The 20,371-nt window shown below is 38.3% G+C and overlaps 2 protein-coding genes across 2 annotated transcripts in view; one reads left to right on the forward strand and one right to left on the reverse strand.

Annotated features, from left to right (window-relative positions):
• CEP162 (centrosomal protein 162) overlaps positions 1-2,145 on the forward strand; it is a 48,340-nt gene extending 46,195 nt beyond the window's left edge. The window contains exon 28 of the mRNA XM_059831215.1: positions 1,859-2,145. Coding sequence (XP_059687198.1) covers positions 1,859-2,077 — 219 coding nt within the window. The 3' untranslated portion in view covers positions 2,078-2,145. The remainder of the gene's footprint in view (positions 1-1,858) is intronic.
• Positions 2,146-8,834: 6,689 nt separating this feature from the next.
• Positions 8,835-20,077, reverse strand: MRAP2 (melanocortin 2 receptor accessory protein 2). Its single transcript, XM_009821663.2, has 3 exons — positions 19,912-20,077; positions 14,457-14,556; positions 8,835-9,228 (listed from the first exon to the last, which is right to left on the reverse strand). The coding sequence occupies exons 1-3, from the start codon at positions 20,036-20,038 to the stop codon at positions 8,835-8,837; spliced, it is 621 nt and encodes a 206-aa protein (XP_009819965.2). The 5' UTR covers positions 20,039-20,077.
• Positions 20,078-20,371: the final 294 nt, after the last annotated feature.

Raw genomic sequence — 20,371 nt, forward strand, 5'->3', positions numbered from 1 at the left:
TCGGTTATTTCATATTTCAATTACACTATGAAAGCTAGCAATTGAAAAATTGGCGAGAGTTTGTAATGCAGTTTGTTAAGCTGTGATATGTTCCTCAACTGAACTGTAATTTTATTTTCTAGTCCTAGAAGTCCCATTCAGAAAAGCTGCATTAAAAGCATAGAAACATCTTGCAGCAGTCTACCACATACTGTTTTTAATACGTGAAACAACAACAAAAAAGCCTTTATCCTCTACAGACTAAAAATTTTGGATTTTGACAGTTGGATCTTTGTGATACAGCTTCTTGTATCTGACATTTGTGTTCCTTGAATGGGTAAAACAATTTTGAATTGATTCTTTCATCTTATTTTATGTCATGGCCTCCATCCTGATTTTTCATCCATCTGGGGAGCTTCTGTCATCTGGAAACAGTCTTCTAGTTCATATAGATTTTTTTCTTAACACTTCCATCACTTAAATATATGAGTGTCTCTTGTTAGTGTTTTAACTTAGGTTTTACTTAGATACATGAAGTCAAAGGAGGGCAGTTGGACTGGAAGATAATAAAACCTATAGTAGTTCTTAGTTTGTGGAGTTTGTTCCACAGTTTTGACCCAGATCTCAAGGAATACACTTTTATTTACAGAATTGCTGGTAGTAGAAGGTTTTATTCTCATCGATTTCTACATCAGGTTTTTAATTTTCTTCCCCAAAAAGAACTGTGCATAAAACAAGTCGATGGATTAAGAATGAACCCTGCCATCACTGATGATTTTATTATTTTGATTTGCATTCTGTCCTGCTAAAGACAACTGTAACACAGTTACTTTTTTATACTATTCATCTGCTTTTGTATAAGGTGAGAATTTCTCTACCATTTCTGTGAAGTGTCTGCTGCTGCCTAGTCTGTGATCTATTTCCACTGAAATAATTACCTGACCCATAGTATTTACTAAGATGTTTTGTAATGTATTTAAAAAAATAGGAAGAATAGTATATGCAACAATTACTACTAAGTAATTTCATCTTTCCTGGCGGTACTAGCCTTGTTACGTATTGTGCTTTGGGTTTTGTTTGTCCTAGTTTTGCACCTTTAATCATCTGCAGCGGGGCACTGAACAGTCCCCCAAATGAATGATAGCAAACTGAACAATGTAGAAAAATTAATTGCTGAACAAGGAAATAACAGGTTATCCTTAGCATCAAACTACAAATACAATAATTATGGCGTTTAAGTGACAAAGCTTTCCTTAAAGGAATCTATTACAATTAATAGCGGTGTGGAGATTTTGATATCTTGTGAAACTTTTTATTTTGGGTAATTTAATAGGATTATGCCATGGATTCATGTCAAAATTAATTCAAACTTTTATCTGCAGCAGCTTCAGACCTTTGTGACTACAGGATATTTTCTGATAATTCACAGAACTTGTGTTTTTTAAAAGTACAGTAGTAGCCCAGAACATGTCATTCAGATTTGGTTTGTTTCTCTTGCAGAACATTCTTTTAATTAACACATTTAAATGGCAATTCGGAAGGTTCATTTTGATTACAGAGGGTTTTGTTATATGCTCAGCTTTGTCTCAAATACTCAAACTTTTAATTGCTGCTTTGGAGAGGATAAGTTAAATGCTCCTGAGGCTCATTAGTCAGTAACGGATTCTACCCTTCTGTCATTAATGCAACTATTTAAAGGAATTAATTGCTATCAGAATGATTTTTGTAATATTCAGAACAAATTGTTTCCACTTAACGTGAGCATTGGGCTTTGAGACTGAGCATCGAATACAATGAAGTGGTATATTTTTGCAAAGGGGCAGCGTTGGCTGAGTATTTGACTAGGAAGTCCCAATGCTGACTTGCTTCTAATTTGCAGGCAACCCAACTAACACAACATACTACTGAAGGAAGGCAAACCCATGAGGTTGAGAAGTGGCGAAGACTGGCACAACGGAAGAATCAAGAACTGGAGAAATTCCGAGTGGAATTGGATTCAATATTAGATGTTTTACGTGAACTGCAGAAACAAGGGGTTGTTATTCCTGCACCTAATTCCAGTGGATTCAGCACGACAGACAGCTGTTGGAAGACATGATTAGGTAGGAATTGATTAGAGAAGCAGAATTTTAATATTCAAAGTTATATGTAGAAAATATTATTGGAAATAATTAATGTAACACTCTTGCATTACATTCTGATTTTATCTGGAATCTTGCTTATCCAAAGGTAGATTTGTACTGAGCAAAACCCCAGTCATATCATATGTCTTATATTTTGTTAGGAATAAAGTTACATGCAATTTTAAAAAAATACTAGGAATATTGAGGTTATTCAATAAACTCGATTACCATTGAGAAATTCCATTTGATCCTTTTTCAGATACTGTATAACATGCCTGAATATTTTTAACTTTTATTAATAACTTGTCTTACAGTGATTCCTTTGTGAACAATTTGAGTAATATGCTGTCTGGCTTGTATTTTTAGTATATAGAGGAGGTTTTTTTTATTTGGTAGGGCATGAAAATCCTCTTTTTTCCAACGTTTTGCTTCTCTCCCTCCAGTTCATAAGATGTTCCTTCCCTTATCTTTAAGATCCCTTTCAACTTTTTTGGAGGGCTGGAGCAGAGCAGGTATTCTCTGGTGATGCTCAAATTCAAACTATTCTCTTTTTACTTTGTAGATATTTCCAACTGTGCTGGTAAGAACAATGGCAGAGTGGTCTAGCTGAATTCTTATGGGGCAGATATGAAAAAAGGCTGTAAAATACAGTGTGAGAGTAGTTATTGGTATCCCTTTTAAAAGAGAAGGCTGTATTAAGATTTTTTTTTTACAAGGGGCTGTTCTGTATCCACCAGCGTACCATCTTCACAGATAATCTTTACAGATTAAAGAGGCCAATCAAATGTGAAGACAATGTACTAAAGCTCAACTGCAGGGCTATGTTGGTGAGCAAATTTAGAGTTAAAATACCGAGCAAATTGGAAAAGGGGCTGGGGAAAAAAAAGCGCAATAGTCTTCAGGAGTGTCAAAGGAGACTAGTATGCTTAAGCAGGAATAAGCTACCACCCAAGCACAGAGCGTGGCTGTAACTTTCTGCTGAATAGCAGATAACAAGCTGAATGTCACAGACCATTACCTTCTCCCTCTCCTCTTATGCCCTGCTGGAGTTACACACCTAAGTGTAGAGCCTGTAAGATACTAGATAGCATAGGAGCAATTCCTACTGCATCACTAACATGTGGCTGACTTAGTCTGCTAAACTTTTGGTCCCTTCTTTCAAAAAAGAGATGGGCCAACTGGAGGGAAAAGATCAGCAGTCTAGAACATGTAGCCTTAGGAACCACTGAACCCGCAGGGGCTGCCCTGCTCCAGGGGGGAGACTGGGGAGGGAAGATGAGGATGACTATTACACTTGTCCTATGAAAAACCTGTTGCTAAGAGGATAGAAAAAGGAGAAGCAGTAAGTCAAATTATCGTAAAGAAAATTCAAGATAACTATTTGGTGGCTGTAATGACAGGTTTTTCAAACAATAAAATCAGTAAATTACTAGTTTGAGGTCTCAGCACTGCATGTCCTTAAGAATTCCATAGCATGTCTATCGAGGTTGTAGATCAAGCAACTACACTTATTTAGGGCAAAGAGAAGATAAAAGCTAAAATGTACTCTTCAGGTCCCTGTAGTATTAGTTGAAGCTAGCATTTAAGTCAAATGTGAAACAGTTCAGGTCTGTGCATACCTATTTACGTATCATGCTTCTTCAGGGACCAGCAGCAACATGCATTTTGGTGAATACAAGCATGTGATTGAGCATGCATAAAGAACAAAATAGTAAACAAATTATAACATATAGGCACAGACAGTAATCAACAGTGCAAAGATTTATTTTTTGAGCGTGCACACACACACAGACAAAGTGAGAGTGTATACACAGATATAAAAAGAAAGGATGGGCAGTTGGCAATTAATACACTAATCTTGGTTGTTCCATATTCAGATATTTTCAGTATTTCTAGTATGGATGTTTTGTCCCCCAATAATGAAGTATTAGTCTGTATTCATAAAATGTGTAAATACAATAATGCTTTGTATATAAAATATCAGTTATGTGTGAATATGCTGTATTTTCTTGATTTGGGACTGTTTTGCAAATGAAAAGGATAAAACGGAGTAATTTCAACTTACCATTTGTTTCCTGTACAATTTGCTGTATGTGTAACAACTCAATAAAGTGTGTGACCTGAAGTGAGATTCTTTTAAATTACGGCAACCCTCATGTTCCCAGAGCAGCCAGGGCCTGGATGTAGGTATGCTAGGGCACTGCCTAGGACAGCAGGGCCTAGGGGAAGCATTTCTGGTTGCTACAACTCTCTCTCAAATGTAAAATCCTTATGTCATCACAAGGGGGTTGCCTTAGTGTTCGAACAGTTCATTCAAACACCTTTTAAAATTTGTATATTCAGTTCTCAGCAAATGCTGGTCTCTATTTCAAATTAAATTCTCTCTCTGAGTCTATTTTACTGAGCAGAGACAGTATTATTTACCATTACTGTAAGCTATAATATGGTTTATACCGTGTTCTCACATGTATTTATGTGGTTGTACACTCACTGAAGCATCATCTTCAGATGTTTACCGTGAAGTGGGCACTCTACACAGTAACAGACTGTCTCTGGTCTTGAATGGCTGTAGTAATGGTGTTCTTTTTGGAGAACTAAGATCCAACTTTTAATTTCTCTGCCAAAAGAGTTTTTTTAACTTAACTTCTCTCTGACTCTCCAGCAGGCTTAACAGTACAGAAAGTGGGAAATACCCTGTCAGCAAAGGCTGACAAAACAGGTTGTTGGCTTTTACTGTATTCCACTGAGGAGTTCAGTGGGATCTTTCAGAGAGTAATAGAATTATATACTCCTCTTGTACGTTTTTCCTTTTCTTAGGCTGTACTATTTCATCATCCATTTCCAGGAGACAATATAATGAATGGATTAAAAGAATCTTAGACATAGTTTCTTTGAATCAGTGCCTTATGTTTAGCTGGAATTCATTTGTTTACAGCAAAGCAGCCAGAGTATAATAATCTGAATTGTCATGTTCAAAGCTTTTAGGAAATCAAGTCAGTAGCTGGCTGGGTAACTCAGTGACCTAGATTACAGCAAAGACATTTGCTTCAAGAGAGGAAAATAGGGTGTGCAGAAGAATATCAGATCTCATCATGCCATTTGTGGCAGAGACATAAGCAATGTGTATATTTTCAAGTTTTCTGAAATACACATCAAAATTGTTCGTGTAACAAATTAAATAGGTTATCATGGATGAAGACTTTATTTGATAGTACATAATACATTTTGAAGTCTGCCACTATATCCAGTATTTTTCCTTCTTTTTTCCAGAATAGGTTAACAGGTCTATATAGTAGTACTAGCTGTGCAAAGCCAGTTCTAGAAGGAAGGGGGCCATGCATCAAGTGCTGCCCTGACTCTTTTGAAGAGAAAGTCCTCTGATAATTTTGAATGGTAACATTTAGCCTTTCATACAACTAACTACATACCTCTTGTTCATGGTTTTACCTTTCCATTTATTTTCTATGAGCAGGCATTTTCTGATTTTACATTGTAGGGTGGTTTTTATTTTAAAAAAGTACACAACTAAAACTTGTTTACAAAGAAGAACATTTCACAAATCTTCACCTTTCAAAACTGTAATACATAACTTCACCTAGTAAGTTCTTTCTTACAGAATACAATACATGTTTATGCAAACAAACATATGTATTTATCTTAGGGGAACTTCCCATGAAGTTAAGTCTACCACAGGTGATGCATTTATAGTGACTTTTGAGAAGAGGCTCTGAAACAGACAGCCCAAGCAGTAAGAAAACTTGCAATAATTACATTTTCAAACACCATTAAATTCAGAGTATTGATTTTGAAGGATTACCCTGGGCAAAACACTTTCTATTCTCTTTATAAACCAACTCATGTTGGTTTTCTGTGAAAAGATGAATTTTTTTAAACATGTTACACAAAGCTGGTTATTATACCAATCCCCTTTCCCCTGAGACAAAACATTGTGTCTCTTTTTCCTTTTTAAGAACTAATAAAGAACAACTTTAAAATAACTGCTTTTGAAGACTGCGGAAAGTTTCTGTGTTTGTCTTTCACTCTGCTCTAATGCAGAGCAAAAATCAGAATCAGACTGTACTGCTGCCACAGTGCTTCTGAAGTCATGTGGGAGGTGTGCAGTGGGGACCGCCAGGTTATTTTTCTGTAAAAGGCAGCACGAAGGACTTTAAAGACAGAAGGGATATAAGACGGAAAAAATAGAAGAACCATCAGGGAAGAACAGAAGGAGGAACCAAACACTTAAATACCTTTACAGGATTAATACATGCTTCAGAAAGACATGAGAATACAATTCAAATGTGGTGTAAGTTAAGTTGGTATTATCCCTTGATCATTTTATTAAATACCTTTCATCTAGGTGTTAAGTGTCACCATCATCCATACACATGAATACTTCTCCTTTCTCCCCAAAGTAGCAGTTATGCACCTAAACAAAAGCCACAAAGACTTAAGGTAGCAGAAGAAAAGCTTAGGTTAGCCCACTGGGAATAGCAAGCTTTTCTTTTTCTAAAACCAGATCTGCATTATTACAAAACCTAGTTTTAAATGCTTTAAAAATAAGCTTCATTTCTCAATTGCCAAGGAGACGGGTATTTCTTTTACCCAGATTTTTCCCCTCATTTAAGCAGCACTTCTGTTTGCAAGCATGGCAAAGGAAAAAAATAAAAAATAATAGATCAAACATCACTAAAGGCAGCTCACTCATCCAGAAATAGGCTATAAAAGTCACATTTAGTAGAAGTCCCAGAGCTTGTTAGCAAGAACAATATTGAGCTTCAGTTCAGACAAAAGCTTAACCATTAGATACCTAACAGTTGTTTGAGGTGCCTCAGCAGGAAGCAGTTGCCACATTCAGAAGGCAGATTTCGCAAACGAAAAAATCCACAGCTACAGCTTTCATGCTCATTCATGGTTAAGTACTTACTGTAAAAGGAGCCCTTTTCGACACCTGAAGAAGCATACAGTAGACCTACATTGCAACCCATGCAGCTATTCTTCACTTCAGTCTTCTCTTGGGAACTATTTTCAACAATGATCTGCTAGTTTTAAACAGTCTGCTTTGCCTTAAGTATATTCCCATTACTTCAAACACTAGGAAAGAGTGCAAGAGTTACATTTGAAAAACAGGAAATTTAGGTATCAGTGGTTTATAATAAGTGCACAGGAGATGAAAACAAAAGAGGTTTCCCCCACTCCTTGTATTCTTTAAATGCACAATCCATCGGTATTTTTTCTATTTGTCAGGTGAAAGAAGAATTAATTCATCAGCATTTAAGCCTCTGAAGAATGTATCAGCAGGCCATTGCTACGTTTTCACTCCTCCGACACAAACACATTGCATACAAAGCAGGTTAGTGTCAAGAAAACCCAGTTAGACACAGTACTTTGAATCCACTGGTGTCATTTCAGTTAAGAACTTCCTGTAGAACACTCTTACTCCAAATCCAGCAAAGGATTTGAACCTGGTTCCTCTGCATCCTATATGCTTAACCTAAAACCATTTGGCCATTAGTTACCCATCTCTTGAAGAAAGCTGAAATGTAATGTAATTTAAGTACTGGCTAAGGTTCAGAACCTTATTCCTTCTCTAAAAAAATAAGCTTCAGGCTTGAAATTACACCTGTTCAATCCCTTAACAAACCCTTCCCTGGGAGAACAGCTGTGGTTGTAACCATCATCCCAACTGAGTACAAAAAGAAGATGGAGCAAGTGCAGCTCAGCTATGCCTTCAGAGCTGGTCCTCTCAAGAACTCAAAGCCTGCTAGCCCTTCACTGGCCCACTAGTCAAGAAAGGGCCATTTATAAAGCCAAAAACCATAGGAAGGTTCAGCCTATAAGCAAAGCATAACACCAGCTTAACATACCACCACCATTTGCATATAGTAACTCTCTTGGCAAAAGAATAGGTTTTATTGATTTCCTGTGATTTAGCTACTGAATCCTGCACATACCAAACTGGAAGTTCGTATCACCAATTAAAGGAAAAAAAAAAAAAACAAAACCAAAACCAAATTCCTGTTTGTGTGTAGAATACTAATTCCGGGTCATCACTGGGCAGCTGTCAGAATGTCACTCTGAAGTACTATGATTACAGGCACCAATTTGCTTTTACTCAGCAGCAGGTGGTGGTAGCATTTTGTAAATACTGTTACTGAACAACTTAATACAGAAGGTATTCCCTTTATAAGCTTTGTAAGTTGGGTTTAACCTGCACCAAAAAGCAGTTAGGAATCAGAAGTTGAAGTTCATGCCAAGCAGATATCCATTGTGCTGCTCAGTTTCAGGTGTCCTTTTTGGGAGTGGCAGAAGCTGCAGAACCTCCACAGGGGCTGCCTGTTTATTCCTTGCTTCAGTCTCAATTTGAAGTTACACTTTTCTTGGCCAAGGATTTTTCATACACCTGCTAATGCCCCATTCCAGTCTTCAGAGCCCCCACAAATTATTATGGTATCCTTCAGAAGCTGGACATATGCAGTCATTTTAAAACAAAGAACAAAACAAAACATAAGGAAGCAAAAATAATGCTGGGCAAAAGGTTTAGACCACAGAAGCATCCGAATAAAGCATCCAGTGTTTTACTTTTGTCTAAACTGAGTTCTGTCAGCACAGCCAGTCTCACATACAGTAAAAAGCACAGGTCTGAAATACCTTCTACCAAAATACCAGAAGGCCAAGAAAGGCTTCAAACTGGACAATAACAGGAATGTTTACCTTAAAGTAAAAGACTTTTCAGTCAAGGATCCGATGGGAAGACTGCATGACCGATTTGCTTTCTAAAATGATTGGTGGCTCTGAGATGAGGAGATCATCCTCACCTAGTGAAGAGTTCTGCTCAGTGTTCACAAAGTTAGGAATGTTAAATTTCGTAAGACAATTTAGGTCCTCCTCAAACATTCCACTGCTTCTAGGAACTTCCTGGAAGTGGATATTGCTCTCCAGACCTGGACCTTTCTGACTTTGTTTTGCTTTGTCCAAATGTTCCACTTCATTAATACAGAAGTGGAAAAGTGACCGGGATTCTTCAGCTATTTGGCGAGAAAAGACCCTCTCCGACTCTAGAGGTCTTCCAAAGTCTGCCACAAAGCTATTCATGCGAAATCTTTTTTCGGAAGGTTCTGCATTGCTAAGGAGGAAAAAGAAAAATGCAGTAAGCATGAAAGTAGAACTATTTGAGTTCTTAAGAGCGAATTGGGTTTCAGCAAGCATTATGATCAGGAAGAAAGGAAACCCTACAGTTTATCTACAACAGACTTTGAAAGCCAGCACTATTTATTATTCCCTGCTGAAGCTATTTTAAGTCTTGATTTGTCATGATAATTTTCCGTGGGAATAAGTTATCAATGCCAGCACTCTTAAATGGCACTTCTAGTAATCAATATACTTTAATAATCAGCTCACTGAATGAGCTCAGAAATACTCTTCAGTATTTCCTCTTGATATCAAGTAGTAACACGTTTTTAAAAATGGCTTACAGAACACTGAGAAAAAAAATCTTTGCTAGAAAAAAAATCTTTTCAAGACACAGGCAGCACTGCTGTCACTAAAGGCATAATTTGAGTGCTTGGTTGTCAGGACATCAAACCATCTTTTCCACTGACTTCGGTCAATGACATTCAGATTTCCAAATTAGGAGATCTGGAACTAAAGACTGCTATAAAGACTGGCAGTCTTAACAACTCAGACACATAGCCCAGGAAGGACATCTTAACATCTTTCTTGGAGTTTTCTAGAAGTATTAGCTCAAACCAGCTCCAATCTGCATAGACTTGTGCAGGAGCCATGAACAGCTGGGGGTGAGAAAAGCTCAAGCTAGAGGTAAGTTTTAGAGATAGTAACACATTCTTTTTATATGCTATCATCACAAAAGGCAAGTTATTTGCATCTGAAAGGCAGTAGAGGTATTCAGAGGATGAACAGTGAACAATCTAAACATTCTCAGAATATAAGTTTTGTTAAGTAAGAATTCATAAATCATACTGTTTACATGTGAACATGTAGCAAATGACACTGGAGCCAGATAGTTGGACTCCTAAAGGTGCACGCAGCACTTACAATGTTTCTCTGAAAATCTCTGTAATTTAATTCCCTTGAGCCTGCAGTAGGACGTAAGTGCCTACATGCTTTTGAAAGCCTCAGATGGCACCTTCAGAAATCTACCCCTAAAACCTTCAAGTTCAGAGGATACCTACCATCAGTCTTTCAATCATAGTTTAAGAATCTTAAAGATCCCTGCTTCGCAAATGCTTGTTCACTTCCATTACATGATATCAGAATGCTGTCCTAAAAAAAATCAGTTACCCTAGCCTTCAAATCAAAGCAGTCGTCTAGTTTGTCAAAACTGTATTGCTCATTCTGCATTTTGACGTGAAGCACGTAGAAGCGTAATGTTTAAACTGATGCAAGACAGACCAGTAACTAAGTAATAATCTGTATACACACCAGGAGGCAAACAGACTGGAATAATACTGTGGTAACCTTCAGAACTGATGACTGACATTTATGTATTTATAATGCAACAGAAAGTACCACTCCGAACTTAAGTTGCATATATAGTTTTACAAATCTGTCACCAAGAGTTTCTATGTAGCATTGTGGCACAAACAGTGGAGGTGGCAAATAAGCACACGGAGACAGACAAGCACTATTAGGAAGAAGCAACTTCGGAAGAAATCTGAAAATGCATCCATTAGAGAAGTAAAACTAGTTCACAGGTGTGGAAAGTGCTTTATAATCCAGTGAGCTATGAAGGAGCAAAGGCAACTGTACAGAGGGGCACACAAGGCTGGCAATGGCAACCTAATCTAAATGGAAGAATAGAAGATGCAAAGAAATTTTATAAAGACCCAGGATACTGAGGACATACAATAGAGAATAGCCCTGTGCTCGTGAGCAGAGAACTCATGATCTAATACACAGTCATATTTTTGGATTCTAAAATTCACGAACACTATCCTTCTGTATTTTGGGAAGGAATTTTTTTTTTTTTTAACCAGACTAGACACTTGCACAGTCTTGGTCATTACAGTACACAAGTACACTTCAGTGTATATCTTCTTAGAACACTCAAAATAAGAAAAGCAGCCTCAGAAATCCCAGTTTTACTGTGGAAGGGAGCACAGCCACCTGGACAATCAAATCCTTTTTGCAATATTTGAGCCAACAGGACCCTCCAAGTCCCAGAAGCTGCCAATGAGAGAGCAGGAAAGTACATGCCAGACCCCTTGTCAATGAACTAACCCAAGCTCCCTTTTCTGGGAATCTTCCAGCCTACAATGCTGGGTTCTGGTCTGCTGGATTCATTATTAAGCTCTGGACTCTGCACACTGGACTTGAGTGCACTGTCAGGGTACAGACCACTTTGCCCAGCATACCCTTCTAACAGGGGCAGACTGGTTTGGGACTGACACTTGAGATTCCTTTTTAGCTTAAACACCCCTTCTCTCAACACTCCCTGAAGTGACCTGGGGTACTTGGCAAACCATGGAAAGGAAAAAGTAGCCAATCCTCCAAAATAGCAGGGCTTGGCATCCCAAAGGGAACTTGGGGGATCTAAACAGATCCTTAGTGCCAATCCAAAAGTGCTACCCTGAACCTGAGAAACCTTCCTGAGTAAGTTTTCAGCAAACACATACATGTAGAAGAAGTTTCCGTTTCAGTGGATCTGCATTTCTCTGAGTGGATTTCACCCCAGAATCCTTAACCAAAATGAAGTGATTTCTTAAAAAAAAAAAAAAATTATCAATCATTTCACCTTTACTGCCACTAGTTGTACAACCTGCCTCAATAGCTGCATGAAGCTTTTGAGATTACATCAGCCAATATTTTGTACAGATAGGCTACATGAACACATGCATTTATTGCAGAAATGTGTTTTTAAGGATGTTTTTAAATGCAGAAACAAACATAGGGTACTATCTTCTCCTAAGTGATGAACAAGAGTACTTTTAGGCAGAAATTCAGAAAGATTGTCAAATTCTTTTGTCCCACATGCTCATGTTCTACACATACTAACATGCAAGCAAACGAAAGAAAAGTGCAACAGGCATCATTTCCATAACTAATTAAATTTTTACCTCTCCTCATCTATATCCAGACCCTTTTCTTCTGGTCTGAGAATGTACCCAATTCTGAACATCTTGTACAATTTTGAAAAGTACATGCTATCATACCCCTTTATACTGAGCCAAGAAAAGCATATTACTAGCAAAATCAGAGTATCCTACTTTGGATCCATCCATCTGAACCTAGTTACACTTATCTCTCACGTTAACGGTACTTTAAAGAACAGCCAAATTGACTTACTGAAGTCAGAAACATGTCCATCAATCAGACCGGCTTTCTCCCAAGACCTAGGAATCCCATTAACATCTATTTCTAAAGGAGGGCTGCAAGACAGCCCACAAATGAAACGATGAGTCAGGAAGAATCCAGTCAGGTATAAAGACAGAAGATACAGGCAAACTAAAATCATAGTCTGCACTGTTTTTTACAGGTAGGTATTCATGTTCTCCTGTTTTTATATACATGTACCAAAAATAAGAGGAAACAGTATTCGCTGCCCTTAGCGTATTCCTGGATGATCTATTTCCAGTACCGTACACATTTTGTTATCAAATCTCAAAAAAAAAAAAAAAATAGTGCTTAGATTTGTTAAAGGTGCCAACTCAGCATACATAGTAAGTGGACAAGCATTTAAGCAAACAGCTCCCAAAGCTGCAAAGGAAGTTTAAAACAAATACAGAAAGGAATAACTGGGCTCTCTTCAGCAACTGAAGAAAAACTGTATTAAGATTTAGATTGGAAGGAACTTCTGAAGGTCTCTAGCCTAATGCCCTGATGAAGCCAAGGCCAACTCTGAATTCAGATAAGGTTATCCAGATGTAGAAGTTGACCAAGATGGAGGTTTCACAAACTCTCTATGCAACCTGTTCCAAGAAAATTGATGAAGCAAAATTGATGAAGCAAGCAGAAAAACTGTGGGAGATACCAAGCAGGCCTCTGCTACCTGAAAGTATATCATTTTTACAAGTGTACAAAGTTTTGACAAATATCCATATTAAATTCTCTTTGTTATGTATTGGACTTCATCTCTTCTTCCCCTCTCAAATTATTCACATGGGATACAGACTCAGATGCTCAGCTAAGAAACAAGATCTCCAGGGAAAAGAGGCAGCACACCAACACTTACAAGGACTTTAAATATACTTGGTAGCAAGGTCTGGCTGTTTTATGACAGTCCATAAGGGAGGCAAAAATACCAGCAAGTCAGTTCTGGGAAGCTGAATTCTTCTGCCTCTATTTCTTTCTCACAGGAGCAAAAATTTAGGAGCACAGAAGAGGCTCACGATATGTGTATGTCCTCTCTAATATGGCCCTGGCTCTAGGGACGTGCTATTACATGAAGTTTCAGAGGCAGTCTACATATGACTAAATAGCAAAGGGCCTTCAGTAGGGAGAGACAGGCAGGCTGCTTTAGGAAGTGATAAGCACTAACAATTGCCTTTCACAATCAGCTTCTCATCATCGCTACCTGCCTGCAAGCAATCTCACTCTCCAGAGAAGCTTTTTATTTCTACTTTATGGCAGGCAAGCCTGAGAGGAGATGGGGGTTCAAACTTTCTCAGAGGAGGGGATACTGACAGCCTGCATGCTGTGCAAATGCAGGTAAATGGCTGAGGCAAGGCGTGGTCTGCACATACTTACCAGCCAGAAAGAACATGACAAAAAAGGTTAGTTTGTGACTTTCTGGGGACCATGATGTTAAACAAATACTTCTGGACCTACCAGAATTTCTCAGTAGAAACTAAAGACAGTGTAGGGGAGCTACAGGACTAAAGGATACTGATACCTACCTTTTAGACTTGAACACACAAACATGTGGAAGCACACCGGACTTCAACTTCCTTAATTTAACATCTGCACTGCATTTTATTTGTATATACTCTGTCAATATTCATATTTCTCTGTTCCACTCCATCATAACATGAGCCTACCTAGAATGACCCCATTTATTTGCAGAACAGTAAAGCTACCTGTTTGGCAGCCTACCCACCAACTTCCTTTTAGCATGAAAATGCATACATGCAGCTATTCCCTTCTCTTACTGCATGCCTACTGACTAGTTGCTAAATAGGGAGCACATTAATAACAATTCTACAGAATTGGTCTCCTAGAAGTGCTTGGAACAAAGATTATTTGAAACAAAGATAGACTGCACTCTTTCATAAGAACGAAGTAGAACAAGATGGTGCTGAGCCAGTGCAATGTCAGCACTGTCATTGCTTGTTTGTGGGCTGCAAAAGAACAGACATGCCACTTAGCAGACTTTGTTATTCCAGTTTTCAGACTCACTCTTGATGTGGTGCTCCTGTCTTCGTCAGCAGGGTCAGAACAAAAAACATGAAGATGACAAAAACTGCAAGACCAACCCAAAATCCAATCACAATGGAATCTGGTGAAAAAGAGAAAACAAGATGATCAGTATTTCACCTGCACTTGCAGAAAGTTTCCTTCCACATGCAGCATGACTGCAAATCCCCAAAGACTTTGCAGCTTAATCCTGGGTGGCAAAGAAGAAGGACGATCAGATTTATCGTTACCTATTTTTAAACAGAAAGCTGCCATTGAAGCTCTCATTTCTAGCCTGAATTTTACTGATGTCTGGACAAACCAGAAACAAACTGAAAGAGGGAAGCCACTGAATTCTCTTAGTAAAAGAGCAGCAGCTCCCTTTGTGATGCCTGGCCCATTTCCAAGCACTGTTTTGGACACATCAGTGCTAGAACTCAGATTATTTGATTTTCAGCAAAAATCTCTGTCCCTGTAGAACTGAACTCCTGCTATTCTAAATTATTTCTGCCCCAGACCATTAGGTTTCTGGGATTTGATAAATTTCTTTGACACAGTAGGTTTAGGAAGATCTAGCGTTCTTTAAGTGGTAAGATAGAGGGTTGTGAAATAAACGGAACCACAGATAAACCTATTTGCTACCTCAACAAATACCAATAACCAACATATGCAAGACATTTTTTAATAATTTTTAATTTGGGTTTCCAACTTGCATACAGAAAACTGCAAAACCATGTCAGAGGAGCCAAATGGATTTGGACAAAAAAAGTCAAACCACTAGTTAATTAAAAGGAAAACACCAAAGCAACAGCCAAATATAGAAGCAATTGGGAAGAGCATGGCTTTTTGCCTGCATGCATAAAATGTACCTACTGTTCTCATTTATAGCAAATGGACCCATTGATAAATCACCAGTCCTACTTAAAACAAATCTATGCCCACTTATGACTTCAAAGTTGATCCACACTTGCTCCTGAAGGAAGCTCAAAGCTTCCAGGAACTTGATTAACAGAGGTCCAAGTGAGACAAACATATTTCCAGACAACAATCAATTGATAAGCATGACCCAAAGTTACAGAGCACCAACCCAAAATATGGCCTAGCTCAGGACCCAGAGTATACAGGTACTTTTTCACCTGTCATTTCAGTTAGTTATTTTTTGTTTACGCAAATAGTCAAAACTTCCACTGTAAATGTTCAAAAAAATTAATATACAAACATGCAAGAGGGAAGTCCCAGACAGGACAGGTATCCTATCTACCCTTAACCTCTCATTACACAGCTACTACTGACCCTCAAAGATCCTCACTGGCTATAAAGCTACATGATCATCTGTCTGACCCAATGCAGCAGGCACAGCACGGAACTTTAACCATCGTGTTGAATCTCCTACAGGACTAACCAAAGACACCAGAAAACAAGGACTTGGCTATCATGCCTGGTGCTTGACCCCAACGGTTAAACACACTCCCACTGTCAAATACCTTTCACACTAAAAGGCAGATCTGGAAACTGGAAATCACTTCAAACCATTTGCTCTTTCTCTGCAAAGTCAAAGTGCCTGCTGCAACTTAAGATTCTCCCCCTGTGAAAGCACTTTATCACAATCAAGTCACTCCTTAATCCCTTTTTCTGGTAAGCTAAGGAGGTTGTTTCAAGTCTCCCACTGCAATGTTTATTCCATCTCTCCTCTGCCACATCTCCGCCTCTCAACACCCTTTGTAAAATAACTAGAGGGTGGTTTGAGCATAGGTCGCTGTGATGGGGGGAGGGGGAGTCTGTAATACTCCTTTTTGCTTAAAGCACACTGGTGTGAGTTTATTTCTCTAATTCCATGCATTATGAGTTCTAAATTATTTTCAGAATAGTTCTGTAAGTATAGCCTGTATTCAGTAGTTCAAGATGCATCTTGTGTTTGGCCTTACTAATACACAATAGCTCATGATTATATACCATTCTACCGGACTATTTAGATGAAATTTTCAGGTACTACGAAGAAATACTGCCATTAAAAAGTTTACCATTTAACCATTTACAGCTACTAGTACCTACCAATTAGTCAGACATGCTTCAATGATATGCAACTGCACTGATAACCAGAATGTAAAGTCTGATCAAGTAAAATGTCTAAAACATATGCACATAGATTATACTGATCAAGCTGCAAAACTTAACTCATCAACTACGGAAAAAGAACTAAAGGAAAAACAAATTAAAAAACTAAAATCAAGATTTCAGTAAATTACTACTCCCCACAAAAGTCACACCTGCCAGCATTGTGTGCTGAGTAACAAGCCTGTCTTGGGGTTTGTTTGGTGTTCCCCCCCCAACAGAATTCTGAAGTTTACTGAGCCTAAAGTTACATCTTCCTTGCTTTACTGTGGCTCCTGATGCACTTCCAACCCTCTGCTCTATTACATTCTTTGTATTTGTTTAAAATTAAAGCAGATGACCTGAGTTCTCTTCAGTATTTCATTTAGGTCTCACTCATTTAAGTGCAAATTATCCAAACCTACAAACTTCTAAACATTTATTCAAAATAAACAGTACATAACACAACATTTATTAAAAAATATGGTACACAGGACTACATTTATAATACTGTCCTAAGTTACAAATAGATTGGGAAAGTATCCAATGACTTTCTCAAGTTACAGTATCAGCCTTCCTTTCCTTCCTAACACAGACTTAGCGCATCCTGGCAGCAGTTCTGAGTCCCCTGATCATTCCCACCTATTTTACCTCTCTCTAATGTTACTGAGGTTTCTTCTGTTCTAAAGGCACAAAAAAGGATTTTGTTCTTATCTCTGCCAGTCACAGATACCTCCTGGCTATCTTTGTCTATTTACTTTCTAAAGCTTCAATTTACAAAATATCTGGTGCCTGCTTTTCTGATGTCTAGTTCCTGCCTTCATTTCTCCTCAGGCAGAACATACTTTTTGCTTGTAAAACAGGTTTGTGGGGTTTTGTTGCAGTCATATATTTGAAAAGTCACAGTAGCATTTAAACACCTCATCTTCTCCCCACCTCCACTTTTTTTTTTTTTTAAATGTATTTTTGTGTATTAGATTGTTTTGTCAGTATATTTCTTCACAGGTCACTTTGCATAAATTTTTCTCTGCTTTCAGAAAACAGGCTTTTGAATTCCTTTGTATATACATTATATTATTAGGAACCCCCCCTTGCCTACAATTACTTAAATCAAATTTAATCTGAAAGCAGCCTCCAACTTTCTCTTGTGGAATTCATCTTACGTTATGGTTCAAAACAGTGCCCTCTCATTTTGGGAGAAATACCTTATGTATCAGAAATAAACAAACAATAAAAATTAAAAAAAAAAAATTACACACCTCTCATTTTAAGAAGGGCCAGTGATGTTTTACAGCTGGTCAAATGTCACTGCCAGCCTACATCACCTAAACTGGAGTCCACTCCCCTTTAAGCTCTCCAATGTAAGTTACAGGCATTCATTAACACCCCTTCTTTGTCAATATTCAAGGTCTACAGTGTGGTTGTATTAGGAGGGAATCTCCTCCTCCATCCTCCCCAGCTTAGAATTTCAGTGAAGTTAAATGTCTGACCACATTGCCTCCACATCCCTTGACAGTCTTAACTCAGCTGGAAATAGCTAAACAAGAAACATACCAAGAACATACCACATCAAGAAATACCATGCCATACACAACACAGACTGTTCCTTTACTAGATTAAACTCAGCCCTCTGAGAATGCGTGCAGTAACACCAAAGAGAGCCAACTCCAATTTATCAGTTAAAAAACCCAAAAACCAAAAAACTGAGGAAAAAAAAAACCCAGAAGGGACTTCCTAGGTCACTGATGCAATACTGCTATTAACCTCTTTCATAAGTACATCAAGCTCCACCTGAAAAGCAGTTGTTACTTCTGTCCCATTCTCTAGTAAGAGTTGTCCAGAACTGTCCTGCTCTACAAACAGCACAACCAGACAGCAAAGCTGAGCTGCCACGCTTAAGCACGGCAATCACTTCAATGGCCATCCAAGATCTGTTTTGCTGCTATACCTTCCGCAATCCAGAGGTAACTATCATTTATATTTTTTTCTCCCGTCATGCTCTGACACACTGAGCTAAAAAGAAGGGATTTACATAACACTGCAGCTAATCTTTGTAATCAGTAATCTTTGTAATCAGATTTGGCCTCTGATTAAGTGGAAGACTGGAATATTAATTAGAAACATGATAAAAGCTAACCCACATTTTTCAAGTACCTAACATTTGTAAAAATACAGACAGTAATCAGCAGACTTTTTTGGGGAAAAAGAAAGGTAAAGTACAATTCAGGCTAAAAAGCAAATTCTGCTCTAGTTTTTTGTGTTTGGTTTTGGTTTTTGTTTTTTAAAAAACCGTTAAAAACTTCAGCAAGTTTCTTCTGTCCCTTAGAGAGCCTCCCCAAAACCTCCTGACTATGCAGAGCCAATGGAGATCAGCCTTTCCAGGCTGCTGTTTGCCACTGCAGGCACTCCTCTTTCCCAGTCTGAATCCTCATCATGACAAATGAGGCAGAAAGTTTGTATCCCACCCTGGACCAGTGCTCCAGCACTGGACAGAGATTCTTCCCCCATACTTTGAAGACTGGTGCTCAAACTCTCTCACAGTGTATCCAGCTCAAAAACAAAGAAACATGATGGTTTGCTGCTCTTCGGCAAAGCGCTTGCAAAACACGTCCAGTAATTCTGAGTTAGTCTCTGTTACTTTTTTTCCTTTTTTTGTTTTTCCCCTCACAACCATCTCCCCCTAAAAAAAAAATTCATAAAAGCCAAAGCCATTGTCTAGATTTTAGATAAATGTTGATCCAGCTGTTCTAGCTTGTCCTAGTTAACTTTCCTCTCAATTCCTACCCATATTTCATCTCTCTGGTCCCTGTCCTCCACTTGTTACTTCTACTGTAGAATAGCTCCAGTATTAGCAGAATGCTAAATTTAGCACACTCCTATGAACAAAGTCCCAATGATAAAAGTTTCTTCAGAAAGGAAATTTCTTCTTTTGCTTTAAATCTTTTAAAAGCCTTAAATTTATTTTCTATGAAGAAAAACAAAAACAGTAAGGCTGCCTACCACTGCCTTTTTAGCATTAACAGGAACAAGAACAAAGCAACACAGATCACACCAAGTAGTCACCAGAAGCAGCAGTGGCTGTATTTGCTGTTATACGCTGTTCCTGATAGTGATACTCCTCAGTATTGACAAATTTCTACCACAGCCAAGAAATCCATGGTTCTGTCATGCACAAGAAAAGCAGTCATCAAAAAGACACATAATAATAAACAATTATAATAATCTGACAGAGTAATACTTCTAATTGCTGAGAATCCAAAAAATTAGGAGAGACATACTTTTGTACAATAATCAGTTACAAATGAAGGGCAGGAACATTAAGATGGGGAAACTCAGCTGCAATAAAGTATGTCTCTACTGAACTTACATTTATGAGCCTTCAGGCCTTCAAATGACACTGGTCCATAGTCATAGTACTCATACTCCCAGGTGTAATCAGAGTTAGACAAGGCCTGCTGGGAGGTTCTGTTAGAAATCAGCCTCAGGGCAGACATCTTGCACCTCAATAAATATATACCTGCGGATACAAAATGCGTTAATAGATACTACATATTTCTAGCGTATCTTTTGATTTTATAGAGAATCTCTTCCTCATCACTGTTCCCAAGAGCAGCCACTCACGCTTACAAAGGCTCTCTCTTACCTGTTCCTTTAAAATCCAGTATCACAGCCTCATCAGACAAGGCTATCACATCCCCTCCCATTCATTCCCCAGTCTTGGCCAGCCACCCACCAGTCAACACAGAGCTTGTCTTCAATGGGGGGAAGAGAACCTATGTTCACCTCCATGAGATGCTTGTAAGTGTACGAAGTATCAAAACAAGGCT

The sequence above is a fragment of the Gavia stellata genome, chromosome 2, assembly GCF_030936135.1.
Source record: "Gavia stellata isolate bGavSte3 chromosome 2, bGavSte3.hap2, whole genome shotgun sequence".
NCBI lineage: Eukaryota > Metazoa > Chordata > Aves > Gaviiformes > Gaviidae > Gavia > Gavia stellata.